The following is a 16,139-nucleotide window of genomic DNA, read 5'->3' as shown; positions in this document are numbered from 1 at the left end:
ATACTCAAGATTTAGCATAAATGGCAGGTGTAAAAATGCTGCAGATTAATTTCAGCGTTCATATATCACATAAGCCAAAATCTTTAAAAGGGTCTAACTTACATGAAACATGAGCCTCACACCTAACTGGCTACAGATATGCAGGTAATACTGTCCGGGTAATCTTTGATTGAACAATTTGATGTCCTGTTCTTCATACAACAATTGGAGCCCTTGCATCATTCTGGACATGATTACACATGTGGATCTGAAGTATATTACAGTCCAAAGAGGTTCAGGGCTTATGGTTTACAATAATACAACAATTATGACTAGGCCAAGTGCTGCACTGACAATTACCAACTTATTTACAATCAGTGCTCTAATGGACTGTTTTTAATAGTTGTAATGGATTTAAACCATTGTCATCTAGAGTTAATTACAGTAAGGAAAAGAGAACAGTAATTCCACCCTGACTATGAAAGGACCTCCCATGATTCACTTTGTTCGTGTGGTGAAGTGTGGCGATCATCTGCTGCCACCTGGCAGATGTTACCGCAGCACCAGGCTCAGGGACAGTTTCATTAAAATACCACACACTGTTGCTTTAAGGATTTTAAGTAAGAGGGTTGTTAAAAATGTCCAAGTGTCAAATCTTGGTTATTTGTCATTGAGCTCTATAAATTAAATAATCACCTCACCTTTAAGAAACAGCCTTTTTCTTCCAATCTCTTAATGTTGATGAATAAATTAGAGATGTTTCAATACCTAATCTAGCGTGCAGGCTGATTGCACACTCAATACATCATTATTCAGCAAAAACTCATTTTTATTGAATAGAGCTTGAACGCATCATAATGTAACTAAAGGCAACTTCTGTTAAAGTAAGCGGTTAGCTCCATTATTATAATATTATATATTATAAACCATGCAGGATTCTGTCACCAGCTGCTAACAACTTTTGTTGAACTCATATTAGTTGCTCACAAGTAGCATTATGAGGAAAAAATATGGTGCACAAGATTGTTTTTACCTACAGATGTGTGATATTAGTTTCAACCTCGTTGGTGAATCTGTTCTGTTTAATCATTGTTCTGTTTACTCATTGATGGAATTATTTCAGTTTATCATATCCGACATTAATCAGTGACGAGTATCAACACTTTGAATCAAGAGACATATTTACTGACACTTCTGTTATTTCATCTACATAGTATCTTTGCGAAAGGTCAACATTTTATAGCAAAGGACTTGTTTACATGTTTTCCGTATCTTTGACATCTGCAATCCAAACATGATAGGATTCAAAAGTGGCTGTATGATGAGAAAATACAGTGACAGGATGATACGCAGTACTCTGGGTACACTGGTCATATCAAATCTACTCTGAACTATTTCAAAGCAGCAGCCAAAAGAAAAGTTGAGCAGAGAAGTGAGGTGAGGTGTGCAGGTACTGACAGCTCTCTGTCTGGTCTGTTTAGAACCAGAGAAACAAACTCTAAGAATCTTCATGTAAGAGTAAAGGATTGGAAGCAGAGGGACTAAAATAGAGACTGCAGTTAAAGACAATCCATAAATGTTATTCACTACAGTATCAGAACACGCCAACTTAACAACAAGGTAGTTACGACAATACAAACTGTTAATGACGTTTCCACACATTTTCAAACGGATGTTTAAGGATAAAGTTATTAAGAATTTCACACAGCAGTACAACCAAACCATAATAATAAAGATAAGCGCCTTGTTACATGTCATACGAGTGTTATATTGTAGAGGATAACAGATAGCAAGATATCTGTCATAAGACATGATGGCTAAATTACAAAACTCTATATTTGCATAAGAATACAAAGAGAAAATCTGCAGGAAACAAAGTGGAGCAGAAACAGTGTGAACGTCAGAGAGGATCTGAACCAGAAGGAATGGAAACACCCCTGTACTACCATACAGTTCATTTACAAACAGGCTGCACAGAAAAAGGTACATAGGTTCATGTAAGCTTCTGTTCATACAGATAACAGCAATCAGAAATACGTTGACAATAACAACAACAATGTATAAAAACATAGTTATCATAAAATACAAGTACTTCAAATCTCCAACAAGCTCATAACCTCCAAGAATGAAGTAATATAAAGTTGATAAAGTTGAATTCAACATTCTTTATGGCATAAAAAGGAAACCAAAATGTATCTGTAAATGAAAAAGGATCCCGTCACACATGGTTCAGTGTCCGTCACCTGTGGTGCTGCCGACTGCTGCACTCACTTCCATCAGCTGCACACACCTTTATACCTTTTCACAGGTGAGGAATCTAACAGTCAAGTAACACTTTTTTATCAGGTCCCACACCAGCCTACCTGATTGCATTCAGTGAAGGACAAATGTGGATCCTGTCCTTTCCATGGAACAGTGGAACTGTTGGAAGGGTCATGTGCATTTACCCATCCAGTCTACATGTTGTTTTGTGGACTTGGAGAAGGCTTTCAACTGTGTACCCGTGGTAGTCTGTGGGGGGTACTGCTGGAATATGAGGGTACTTGTTTCCAATGGTTCTTGGCCTCCGCCATGGTTGTTCCGTGTGACCAATCATGTTTGTGATTTTCATGGACAGGATTTCTATACGCAGCCAAGGGTAGAGAGTGTCCGGTTTAGGGACCTGAGAATTGTGTCTATGCTCTTTGCATATAGGGTGGTGTTGTTGGCTCCTTCAAAACGGATTGGGGCGGTTTGTATCAAGTCTGAAGCGGTCAGGATAAGAGTCAGTACCTCCAAATCTGAGCCCATCTTTCTCTGCCCGAAAATGGTGGATTGCACCCTTTGGGTTGGGAGTAAGTCACTTCCCCAAGCTAGAGAGTTCAAGTATCTCTGGGTCAATGGAGAGGTAAAATGGAGCGTGAGATGGACAGGCGATTTGGTTTAGCATCAGAAGTCTAGCCGAACCGTTATGGTAAAGAGGGAGCTGAGTTCTCCAGTTTCCAGTCCATCTACATTGCAAACCTCTCCTAAGGTCATTAGCTTTGGGTAGTGAAAAAAGCATGAGATCCCTCATACAAACGGCCAAAATGTGCTTCCTTCTTTTGCTGGACTCAACCTTAAAAATAGGGTGAGACGCTCAGACATCAGAAGGGAAGTAGAAGCAGAGCAGCTGCTCCTTTGCATTGAAGGGGTCCAGCTGAGTGGGTTCATCATCTGATCAGGATCCTACTGGAAGCCTGCCTTTTCTGGGCACCTCCAACTGGTAAGAGGCCCCGGGGTAGACCTAGGACACGCTGAAGGGACTAAATATGTTGTCTGGCCTGCGAACGCCATGGGGTTAACCAGGAAGAGCTAGAAAGAGTTGCTGGTCAAATAGACATTTGGAATAACTTCCTAAGCCTGCTGCCATCCCGCCACATACTTTACTTTGGGCGCCGTCACAGGACTCAGCCTGCCAGAGTTGCTCTTCATCATCTATGTCTTTTTTCTACTTTTTCTCTATATCTTCTTTGGTTTTTCTTGATTTCCATTTATTAAAGTAGTAAGCTACGTTACTCGGTTAGTCAAACTAAGTTGCTTCCCAAGTTCTTTTTGTTCTTCCTCGCTATCGGAGTGGTTTTATCATGCCGGAACACCATTCGTGCTGATGCTACCCAGGGCTCGATTGTTTACACCAGGGATCAGCTGATGAGCCTCTGAAAGTGCGGCATGGCTTGAGGCAGACCTAAATCCCCAAGAGCTGAGGAGGAAATACCAGAGCTGCAAAGCTGGTAGGAGACGATGTTCAAGGAAGAGGAGATATCGACCGTTTGTCCTCTCTATCATAATGGGTAACGTGAGATCTCTGGTGAATAAGATGGATGAGTTAACATCACTCAAAAAGAGCAAGAGTTTGTTTCGAGAGGTCTCTGTTATGTGCTTCACTGGGACATTTCTGCATGACCGCCTGCCGGACCCTACTCAGTCCAGCAGGCTTCCAGTTGGTGCAGGCGGACAGGAGTTGCAAGAGTGGCAAGAAGAAAGGAGGGGGGGGGGTCGCTATTAAGGTGAACAACAGATGGTGCAACCCTGGACGCATTACAGTGATAGAACGTGTGTGTGGCCCGGACACTGAACTGTTAGCAAGAAGTCTCCGTCCATACAACTTGACAAGAGTTTTTTCCCAGGGCATTATGATAGTGGCCATCGAATGTTATAACTCCTCCCCCTTCTGCAGGAAGGAACACTTAGCCATTAATAACCACAACACTTGCAGTATTACCAACTGGTAAGAGGCCCCGGGGTAGACCCAGAACTCGCTGGAGGGATTATATATCTCGTCTGGCCTGGGAACGCCTCGGGGTTCCCCAGGAGGAGCTGGAAAGTGTTGCTGGGGAGAAGGACGTCTGGAGGAGCCTCCTTAGCTTGCTGCCCCCGAGACCCGGCCCCGGATAAGCGGAGGAAAATGGATGGATGGATGGACTTGCAGTATTACTTTTGCCAACACCATGCAATATTACATTTCAGTTTTATGTGCAATATTATTTTCATTAGTCTAATATAACTTCCTTTCCAACATCAATGACACTGTCACCTCTTATACAGTCTATATGTTATACTCCTGTATTTAATCTCTGTTGCTGCATTTAACTTTTTCTATTTTAGTTGCATTTTTTTCCTTTATTCTTTTACATAACTCTTATTATTCATTTATGTTTATATTCTTATTCTGTTGTAAATATAATGAAAGCATACTTTTATTACGTATATGGAATTACTCCATTCCTGTTTACATTCAGTTTATACATTTTGATGAACTGTAAACCATTAACCACAAATGTTTTATTTAATATTTCTTTATTAATTATACATATATTTGAACTTCTGCACTATTTCTACTGATAACAAATGATGATTTGTGTTATCAATATGACAGTATAGGAACTAAAATCAACCACTCAACACCTCCCTCTGAGTCCTCTTTGAGCTTATGTGACATTTTCCATGTTTTTTAAATTAATTGCTGGAACAACTGCAGTTTTTCAAATCCCTCAGTGATCAGTGACAAGAAGTGTCAACACTTTGAATCAAGAGACATATTTACTGACACTTCTGTTATTTCATCTACATAGTATCTTTGCGAAAGGTCAACATTTTATAGCAAAGGACTTGTTTACATGTTTTCCGTATCTTTGACATCTGCAATCCAAACATGATAGGATTCAAAAGTGGCTGTATGATGAGAAAATACAGTGACAGGATGATACGCAGTACTCTGGGTACACTGGTCATATCAAATCTACTCTGAACTATTTCAAAGCAGCAGCCAAAAGAAAAGTTGAGCAGAGAAGTGAGGTGAGGTGTGCAGGTACTGACAGCTCTCTGTCTGGTCTGTTTAGAACCAGAGAAACAAACTCTAAGAATCTTCATGTAAGAGTAAAGGATTGGAAGCAGAGGGACTAAAATAGAGAGAACAACACCAAACAATCCATAAATGTTATTCACTACAGTATCAGAACACGCCAACTTAACAACAAGGTAGTTATGACAATACAAACTGTTAATGACGTTTCCACAAAAAGTCAAACGGATGTTTAAGGATAAAGTTATTAAGAATTTCACAAAAGAATGAAACCATACAACAGCAATAAAGATAAGCGCCTTGTTAAATGTCATACGAGTGTTATATTGTAGAGGACAACAGATAGCAAGATATCTGTCATAAGACATGATGGCTAAATTACAAAACTCTACACTGCCATAAGTGTACACAGAGAAAATCTGCAGGAAACAAAGTGGAGCAGAAACAGTGTGAACGTCAGAGAGGATCTGAACCAGAAGGAATGGAAACAACCCTGTACTTCCATACAGTTCATTTACAAACAGGCTGCACAGAAAAAGGTACATAGGTTCATGTAAGCTTCTGTTCATACAGATAACAGCAATCAGCAAAACATTGACAATAACAACAACAATGTATAAAAACATAGTTATCATAAAATACAAGTACTTCAAAGTACCTACATTTATGTAGGTGCCAAGAATGAAGTATGTTAAAGTTGAATTTACCATCATTTTATATTTAGATGACAAAATAATTGTAACAACTTTCACTTCTCATTTTTCAAACCAAACTGAATCATTTGCTTTAATTAAAGACGTGTTTTGTAAACACAAGCAATATTTTCAAAAAAATACCTTTATATAACACACAGATTAATATTTGCAACCTGCTGATCAGCGGACTGCCAATGTCAGGCTGCTTTGATATCTGCTGTTTATACCTTTCATGTCAAGAATGGCACATCATCACAGCAGTCCCACCTCCTTCACGTCATGTCAGAGAGGGAAAATGATTATTATGAGCAAACAAAGTATGACCTTAGCCCTCTGACCGTTGCTTATACTCACAATGTTTAACTGTGAGCCACAGAAGGCTTTCGTTAACATGTTCATGTTGACCAATTAAAGGGAAGTGCATTACTAGGCAACAGCTCTGGTGAGTGTTTACTTTCCCGTCGTCGTCCCATCGATGTACCATCGTCATCCCGTCATCACGTCGTTGTCCTGTCATCGTCACATCATTATCTCGTTGTTGTCCCATCATCGTCCCGTCATCGTCCCCACCATCATCCCATGGTTCTGTCGTCGTCCCGTCATCCCGTCGTCGTCCCGTCGTCTTCCCATCGTCGTCCCTTCGTCGTCCCATCGTTGTCCCGTCATTGTCATTCCGTCATGGTTCCGTCGTCGTCCCATCATGGTTCCGTAGTCGTCCCATCATTGTCCCGTCATGTTTCCATCGTCATTCGGTCGTCAACCCGTAGTCGTCCCATCGTCATCCTATCCTTTGTCCAGTCTTTGTTCCATTGTTGTCCCATTGTCGTCGTCCCATTGTTGTCCTGTGGTGTTTCCGTCGTCGTTCCGCCATCCCGTCGTCGTCCCATCGTCGTACCATCATAATCCCATTGTTGTCACATTGTTGTCCCGTCATGGTTCCGACGTCTTCACGCCATCTGCCTGTCGTCAGTAATCGTCCCTTCATGGTTTCATCATCGTTCCATCATGGTTCCGTCGTCATCCCGTTATCCCGTCATTGTCCCGTCATCAGTCATCGTCCTGCATGGTTCCATCGTCCTCCCGTCATGGTTCCATTGTTGTCCAACCCCTCAACGAGCTTTAACACTACATGTCATCATTCACACCCATTTATACAGCAAGATGGCGCCACGGATGGCAGCCTCGGTTCTGCGCTCTGTAGTACTTTCTCTGTTTTTGTTTATTTGTTTTGTCTCCAGCTCTCCCTCTATGACCACATTCAGCAGAGAAGAACTCTTAAACTTCCGACAATCCAACGCTCAAACTTTCTTATCATTTTTCATTGATCCGGACAGTTTTACAGAGCTTTTAGTTGGAGGAGCAGCGGCTCTCTACGGAATTTGCCGCAGACACCAACGGGGGAAGCGAGCAGGAGCACTCGAACTGCTGCTCCTCAACACCGCACCGAGGAGATGGACCGGCGAGGCAAAGCTGGAGTTACAGGCCTGCTTTGTCTGCACTGATTGGAGTGTCTTTGAGGCTGTTGCTACAGACCTGGATGAGTTCACTGACACTGTGACATCGTACATCAGTTTTTGTGAGGACATGTGTGTGCCGACCAAAACCTTCTGCACATACAACAAAAATAAACCCTGGTTTACTGCACAACTCAGGGCCTACAGTAGTGGGGACAGGATCCTGTACAACCAGACCAGAAACACACTGACTAAGGAGATCAGAGTAGCAAAGAGGTGCCACCTCAGGTGACCCTTCTGTTAAACCCCTGAAGTTCACAGACGACACAACTGTCATCGGCCTCATCAGGGACGGTGATGAGTCTGTGTACAGACGGCAGGTTGATCAGCTGACCCTCTGGTGGGTCAGAACAACCTGGAGCTGAACAAGCTCAAAACTGTGGAGATGACAGTGGACTTTAGGAGGAACCCTCCAACACTGCTCTAGTACTTCCATTTCATTGTTGTTGTGTTTTTATGTTTATATACGTACTTTTGTAGATACATATATATTTATATTTATACTTGTATATTTAAGTTAAATGTTTATGCCTCCCTTATCCCACCAGCTGTCCTTGTTTCAGTTTTATTTGTCTATTTCTATGTACGTACGCTGAGAACGACAGAAAAACAAAGTCAAATTCCTTGTATGCGTACGCATACTTGGCAAATAAAGCTGATTCTGATTCTGATTTTGACATTGATGGCAGGGGAAATTTTGCAAGGTGTCACCTGCCCATCAGGACTCTAATTAGGATTCAGGGAGGAATTTGGGGTGAAGTGTTTTGCCCAAGGACACATCGACATGGACTAGCAGACGACCCGTTCTACCACTGAGTCACAGTCGCCCCCATTACAACATTGACTTCAGACACTTTAAAGAATGTGAATGTTACAATTCATATCCAATATTTACTGACTAACAGGACTAATATTTCCGAATGTTTGTCTGTCTACCCTGAGGTCATCTCAGAGCGGTCTGAGGGGAGGTCATTATCGGCCCCCTGTGGACCAGTGAAACCAGTGCTGAGGTCTGCTCGGCTGATTGGTCTCACTGGTTAACAGACTAATTTGCTTCAGAGGGAATTAGTGGAAACTGTGGCTAATGTGAAGAAGCCTCAGGGACAAACATGTTGACAGGCTGAAGTGACCTTTGACCTCAGGGACTTCATTAATGAGCATCAGTGATGTAACTTCCCTCAACACCTGTGTGAGGATTACATCAGATGAACGTTTTATTTATTTGGAGCATCACTTTAGTTCATCAGGACTTTAAAGCTCCATAACCAAATGTTTTCATATTAACTAATGAAATGTGTAAAACTCAGAGACAATTTTGACCAATTCTTTGGCAGTTTTTGAGGATCTTTTACGGCACATTTACTAAATATTTATTTACATCTGCAGTCAGCTCATGTCATGTCTCATCAAACAGCTGCTGGAGACATTAAAGCTGTCAGAAATATGGAAAATACATTACTGTGATTTTTCTGTGGAATAATCACTAATAATCCCATAAAGCCGACGAGGCAACAATTAAATAACTTAACATTAGTTGCTGATGTTTTTAGAGATAATGGACAACATGCTAATAAGAGACGAGATTGTCCTGGACCCACAATCAAATGCAATAAGACCTGAAATCAAATCCTGACCTGAAGACTTTTCCATAGACAGATCAAACTAAAAAAGTTGTCGATGTGACACGAGTGGATGAAAACACTCTCTACGCTTCGTAACGTCAACTTCACTGATTTTTTTTGTCATAAATATAAAACCTCACTGAGTCAGCGACTTTCCTTAAGTGGCCTGCCCGTCTGTTCTTTTCAAACATTTTAGAACATTTTAGAACCTTTTAGAACCTTGTAAACAACAAACATACCTCAGAAACAAAGTGAAGTTTGAGGTTTCAGTTCATCCTTTTAAACAACCTTAAACCACTGTTTAAGAGGAGCAGAAACTCAACCTAGGTCGGTTGTGTTGGGTTCTGCTTTCTCCTGTTTGGTTCTGTTGGGTCCTGGTTGGTTCCGTTTTGTTCTTTTTTGTTCTGCTTGGTATTGTTGGGTCCTGGTCGGTTCTTTTGGGTCCTTATTGGTCCTGTTTGGTTCGGTTGGGTCCTGTTTATCTCCATGTTGACGATTCGACTGGTTGAACATAGTTTATCTGATAAAATGATGCAGAATACAAATTGATTAATGTAAAGTTGAACGCATAAGAAACTTTGTGTTAATAATGATTTCAGTCTAATTCTCAAAACACAGAACCACATTTTCTTACTGATGAAACCACTTTAATAACTTTAATAAATAACTGTTTAAGAACATCGGTGCATCGATGAGTTCACTACTGTTGAAAAGATATGAGTCAGCTTTTATACTGATACTCTTCAATAATAACTCTTCTAACTGAGTAGAATCCTGTTGAACTGGATGTAGAATGAGTTTGATGATTGATCAGTAAATATTGATTGAAGAGGTGATTACTCAAGCCTATTAATAAACCCTAAACCTAAATTAAAGTTATAATTGTAGGGGATTTTAATATTCATGTGGATGTGTATAATGATAGCCTTAGTACTGCGTTTAGTTCATTATTAGATTCTAGTGGCTTCTGTCAGTGTGTACATAAACCCACTCACTGTTTTAACCCTCCACCTTGTTCTGGTTTATGGTATTGAAATAGAAAATGTAATTGTCTCTCAACAGAACTCTCTTTTATCAGAACATTATCTAATAGAATTTTTACTTGTACGCCATTAGGCAAAAGTTTCTACACTAGATGTCTATCTGATAATGCTGTAGCTAAATTTAAAGAAGCGATTTCTTCAGGGTTTTATTCATTAACATGTCTCCATATAACAGAGGAATACTCTAGCTTTAATTCTCCATATAACAGAGGATTTCTTTAGTCTGTTTTATTCATTAACATGTCTCCATATAACAGAGGACTCCTACTCTAACTTTAGTCTGTCTCCATATAACAGAGGACTCCTACTCTAGCTTTCTCCTTTATCCATATAACAGAGGACTCCTACTCTAACTTTAGTCTGTCTCCATATAACAGAGGACTCCTACTCTAGTCTGTCTTTAGTCTGTCTCCATATAACAGAGGACTCCTACTCTAACTTTAGTCTGTCTCCATATAACAGAGGACTCCTACTCTAACTTTAGTCTGTCTCCATATAACAGAGGACATATAACAGAGGACCTACTCTAACTTTAGTCTGTCTCCATATAACAGAGGACTCCTACTCTAACTTTAGTCTGTCTCCATATAACAGAGGACTCCTACTCTAACTTTAGTCTGTCTCATATAACAGAGGACTCCTACTCTAACTTTAGTCTGTCTCCATATAACAGAGGACTCCATCTACTCTAACTTTAGTCTGTCTCCATATAACAGAGGCTCTTTAGTCTGTCTCCATATAACAGAGGACTCCTACTCTAGCTTTAGTCTGTCATTGACCATCTTGTTTAGTGCTGCATGCTCACTGAATGACACTGGACTATAGCTCTCCTACTCTAACTTTAGTCTAAAAAAGAAGCTAATAAAAGAAAGGAGGTTTGCTCCATGGTATAACCCTCAAACCCGCGAATTAAAGCAAACATTACGTAAACTTGAAAGGATATGGCGTTCCACCAGTGTGGATGAAGCGCGGTTAGTCTGGCGAGACAGTCTTAAAATACATAAGAAGGCCCTCCGTAATGCTAGAGCAGCCTATTATTCAGCATTAATAGATTTAAATAAGAACAAGCCCAGGGTTCTCTTCAGCACTGTAGCCAGGCTGACAGAGAGTCACAGCTCTGTTGAGCCGTGTTTTCCTATAAACCTCAGTAGTAGTGACTTCATGAACTTCTTTAATGATAAGATTCTAACTATTAGAGAAAAAATGTATAATCTACTGCCCTCAACCAGTACCGATCGATCCACAGCTGTAGAACCTGAAATATATTTAGATGGCTTTTCTCCCATCGACCTTCAACAATTGACTTTAACTATTTCTAAGTCTAAACCTTCCACCTGTCTCTTACCCTGACCCGATTCCGACTAGGCTGCTTAAGGAAGTTTTACCTTTAATTAGCAACTCCTTATTAGAAATGATCAATCTGTCTTTACTGACGGGCCATGTACCACAGGCCTTCAAACTAGCTGTAATTAAACCTCTTCTTAAGAAACCTACTCTAGATCCAGAGGTGTTGGCTAACTACCTATATCTAACTATAGACCTATATCTAACTATAGACCTATATCTAACTATAGACCTATATCTAACTATAGACTATATCTAACTATAGACTATATCTAACTATAGACTATATCTAACTATAGACTATATCTAACTATAGACTATATCTAACTATAGACTATATCTAACTATAGACTATATCTAACTATAGACTATATCTAACTATAGACTATATCTAACTATAGACTATATCTAACTATAGACTATATCTAACTATAGACTATATCTAACTATAGACTATATCTAACTATAGACTATATCTAACTATAGACTATATCTAACTATAGACTATATCTAACTATAGACTATATCTAACTATAGACTATATCTAACTATAGACTATATCTAACTATAGACTATATCTAACTATAGACTATATCTAACTATAGACCTATATCTAACTATAGACTATATCTAACTATAGACTATATCTAATATCTAACTAACTATAGACTATATCTAACTATAGACTATATCTAACTATATATCTAACTATAGACCTATATCTAACTATAGACTATATCTAACTATAGACCTATATCTAACTATAGACTATATCTAACCTTCCGTTCCTCTCTAAGATCCTCCAGAAAGCAGTCTCTAATCAGCTGTGTGACTTTCTGCGTAACAATAGTTTATTTGAGGATTTTCAGTCAGGATTTAGAGTGAATCATAGCACAGAGACAGCCCTGGTGGAAAGTACTAATGACCTTCTAATAGCTTCAGACAAAGGACTTGTCTCTGTACTTGTATTGTTAGACCTTAGTGCTGCGTTCAACACCATTGACCATTGAATCCTATTACAGAGATTGGAGCATCTTATAGGCATTAAAGGAACCGCACTCAGCTGGTTTAAGTCGTATTTATCAGACCGATCTCAGTTTGTATATGTAAACAATGAAAGCTTGATGAAAACCAGGGTCAGTCACGGAGTTCCACAGGGGTCTGTTCTTGGACCAGTTTTATTCACCTTATATATGCTTCCTTTAGGGAATATTATCAGAAAACACTCAATAAACTTTCATTGTTATGCAGATGATACCCAGTTATATCTATCGATTAAGCCAAACGAAACTAACCAGAGTACTGGTTAGTTTCGTCTGGCTTAATCGATCTTTGATCAGGATCTGTCTTTTAACTCTTATATAAAACAGATCTCAAGGACAGCCTTTTTTCATTTACGTAACATTTAAATCAGTCACTTCCTGTCTCAAAGCAGAAAAACTAGTTCATGCATTTGTTCCCTCTAGACTAGATTACTGTAACTCCTTATTATCAGGCTGCTCTAATAAGTCTCTTGAATCTCTACAGTTGATCCAGAATGCTGCAGCACGTGTTCTAACAAAAACTAAGAAAAGAGATCATATTACTCCAGTATTAGCTTCTCTGCACTGGCTCCCTGTTAAATCAAGAATAGACTTTAAAATTCTTTTACTTACCTACAAAGCTCTAACTGGCCAGGCACCGTCTTATCTTAAGGAACTTATAGTTCCATATTACCCAACTAGAAAGCTGCGCTCAATCAATGCAGGGTTACTTGTGGTTCCTAGAGTATATAAAAGTAGGATGGGAGCCAGAGCCTTCAGTTATCAGGCTCCTCTTCTGTGGAACCAGGTTCCAGTTTCAGTCCGGGGGGCCGACACACTCACCACTAAGAGCAGGCTTAAGACCTTCCTTTTTGATAGCGCTTATAGTTAGGACTGGTTCAGGTTTATAGTTAGGACTGGTTCAGGTTTATAGTTAGGACTGGTTCAGGTTTATAGTTAGGACTGGTTCAGGTCTATAGTTAGGGCTGGTTCAGGTTTATAGTTAGGACTGGTTCAGGTCTATAGTTAGGACTGGTTCAGGTTTATAGTTAGGGCTGGTTCAGGTCTATAGTTAGGGCTGGTTCTGGTTCTCCTTGGTCCAGCCCCTAGATATGCTGCTATAGGCCTAGACAGCCGGGGGACTACCTAGGATACACTGAGCTCCTCTCTCCTCTTCTCTCCCTCCATCTTTATGTATTAATATCCTATTTATGCACATTACTGATTTTGCTTCTTCCCCGGAGTTCTTGTGCTTTCTCGCCTCGCAGGTTCCCAGGAATCGGGGTTCTATCTGGACTGTCATCGTGCCACCTACTGAGGCCCTGCTGACACCCACTACTACTACCACTATCATTATTAGTCACATTACTATTATTATTGCCTGTACTATTACGCTTATTGACTTGCTTCTACCCTGGAGTCTTTGTGCTTTCTCGCTTCGCAGGCTTCTATAAATCGTGGCTGTACCTGGACCGTGGACGTGCATCCTGCTACGGCCCTGCTGACACCGACTGCTACCACCATTATTATTATTACTAGTCACATTACTATTACTATTACCTGTACCATTACGCACATTAGCTTTGTTTCCACCCTGAAGCCCTTTGGCTTTCTCGCGTTGCAGGTTTCCATGAATCGTTGTGGTACCTGGACCGTAGTCGTGCCTCCTGCTGTGACCCGGCTGGCACCCACTGCTACTTCCATTATTATTATTAGTCACATTACTAATACTATTACTTATTTCATTATTTTAATTCCACGTAGTAGTATTCTTAGTAGTCTTAATGTTTCCTTGGTTACTCTGCTTACTACTGTGATTATATGAATCATTTATGTCATATACATTGAATGTGTTGTATCTCTGTTATGCTGTTCATTCTGTACACATGACATCTATTGACTTCTGTCCATCCTGGAGAAGGATCCCTCCTCTGTCGTTCTCCCAGAGGTTTCTTCCTTTTTTCTCCCTGTTAAAGGGGTTTTTAGGGGAGTTTTTCCTGTGCCGATGTGAGGGAAGGACAGAGGATGTGAGGGTGTAAGGACAGAGGATGTGAGGGTCTAAGGACAGAGGATGTGAGGGTGTAAGGACAGAGGATGTGAGGGTCTAAGGACAGAGGATGTGAGGGTGTAAGGACAGAGGATGTGAGGGTGTAAGGACAGAGGATGTGAGGGTGTAAGGACAGAGGATGTGAGGGTGTAAGGACAGAGGATGTGAGGGTCTAAGGACAGAGGATGTGAGGGTGTAAGGACAGAGGATGTGAGGGTGTAAGGACAGAGGATGTGAGGGTAAGGACAGAGGATGTGAGGGTCTAAGGACAGAGGATGTGAGGGTCTAAGGACAGAGGATGTGAGGGTCTAAGGACAGAGGATGTGAGGGTGTAAGGACAGAGGATGTGAGGGTGTAAGGACAGAGGATGAGGATGTAAGGACAGAGGATGTGAGGTGTAAGGACAGAGGATGTGTAAGGACAGAGGATGTGAGGGTGTAAGGACAGAGGATGTGAGGGTCTAAGGACAGAGGATGTGAGGGTGTAAGGACAGAGGATGTGAGGGTGTAAGGACAGAGGATGTGAGGGTGTAAGGACAGAGGATGTGAGGGTGTAAGGACAGAGGATGTGAGGGTGTAAGGACAGAGGATGTGAGGGTGTAAGGACAGAGGATGTGAGGGTGTAAGGACAGAGGATGTGAGGGTCTAAGGACAGAGGATGTGAGGGTCTAAGGACAGAGGATGTGAGGGTGTAAGGACAGAGGATGTGAGGGTGTAAGGACAGAGGATGTGAGGGTCTAAGGACAGAGGATGTGAGGGTCTAAGGACAGAGGAGGTGAGGGTCTAAGGACAGAGGATGTGAGGGTCTAAGGACAGAGGATGTGAGGGTGTAAGGACAGAGGATGTGAGGGTCTAAGGACAGAGGATGTGAGGGTCTAAGGACAGAGGATGTGAGGGTCTAAGGACAGAGGAGGTGAGGGTCTAAGGACAGAGGATGTGAGGGTCTAAGGACAGAGGATGTGAGGATCTAAGGACAGAGGATGTCTCATGTGTACAGATTGTAAAGCCCTCTGAGGCAAATTTGGGATTTTGGGCTCTAGAAAATAAACTGAATTGAATTGAATTGATTAGTTCAGCTGATGTTTGCTAACTCTAGACTAACCTTCTGTTTCTATTGTGAAGTTTGAAGAAGAGCTTTAATAAAGTTAATTCCCGCTTGTTCTAGGCTGCTTTTATTGTGAAACCCTTGTCTCTGAAACGGGAAGCTGTTCCTGTTTGAATCTAAGCGTCATACATGTAGAGCCTTCATCATTCAACAGATGGGAATATTGTCTCTGTTTTGATGAACGGCTGAAACACGTTCAGTTTTATTTAACTTTTAGCAGCTGTTTGAGAGAGGAACGTGATTTAAAGTAAAACAACTTCGTCCTAAATAACTTTATTATTTGTTTGGACTCACTTCACTGATATTAGCAACATGCTAACAGGCTAATGGTGTTATGAATCTGCCAATGAGGAAATCTGTCAGTGATGAGTAATTAAAGTTTTCAGTTTAACTTTATTGATCAGCGGTGATTAAAAACTACGTTAGAATAAACTGAATCAGTCCAG

At 40.7% G+C, this 16,139-nt stretch overlaps 2 protein-coding genes across 2 annotated transcripts; both read right to left on the bottom strand.

Annotated features, from left to right (window-relative positions):
• Positions 1 to 1,185: 1,185 nt before the first annotated feature.
• Positions 1,186 to 2,142, bottom strand: LOC129091331 (olfactory receptor 11A1-like). The gene has a single exon (XM_054598914.1). The coding sequence runs from the start codon at positions 2,140 to 2,142 to the stop codon at positions 1,186 to 1,188; it is 957 nt and encodes a 318-aa protein (XP_054454889.1).
• Positions 2,143 to 5,064: 2,922 nt separating this feature from the next.
• LOC129091321 (olfactory receptor 11A1-like) lies at positions 5,065 to 6,015 on the bottom strand. Its single transcript, XM_054598902.1, has one exon. The coding sequence runs from the start codon at positions 6,013 to 6,015 to the stop codon at positions 5,065 to 5,067; it is 951 nt and encodes a 316-aa protein (XP_054454877.1).
• Positions 6,016 to 16,139: the final 10,124 nt, after the last annotated feature.

The sequence above is a fragment of the Anoplopoma fimbria genome, chromosome 1, assembly GCF_027596085.1.
Source record: "Anoplopoma fimbria isolate UVic2021 breed Golden Eagle Sablefish chromosome 1, Afim_UVic_2022, whole genome shotgun sequence".
Classification (NCBI taxonomy): domain Eukaryota; kingdom Metazoa; phylum Chordata; class Actinopteri; order Perciformes; family Anoplopomatidae; genus Anoplopoma; species Anoplopoma fimbria.
This window is presented reverse-complemented; position numbering and strand designations above follow the sequence as displayed.

Excerpts from the sequence above, each read along its gene's own strand:
- LOC129091331 (XM_054598914.1), bottom strand. The coding sequence starts at position 2,142 with ATGTTGAATTCAACTTTATCAACTTTATATTACTTCATTCTTGGAGGT.
- LOC129091321 (XM_054598902.1), bottom strand. The coding sequence starts at position 6,015 with ATGATGGTAAATTCAACTTTAACATACTTCATTCTTGGCACCTACATA.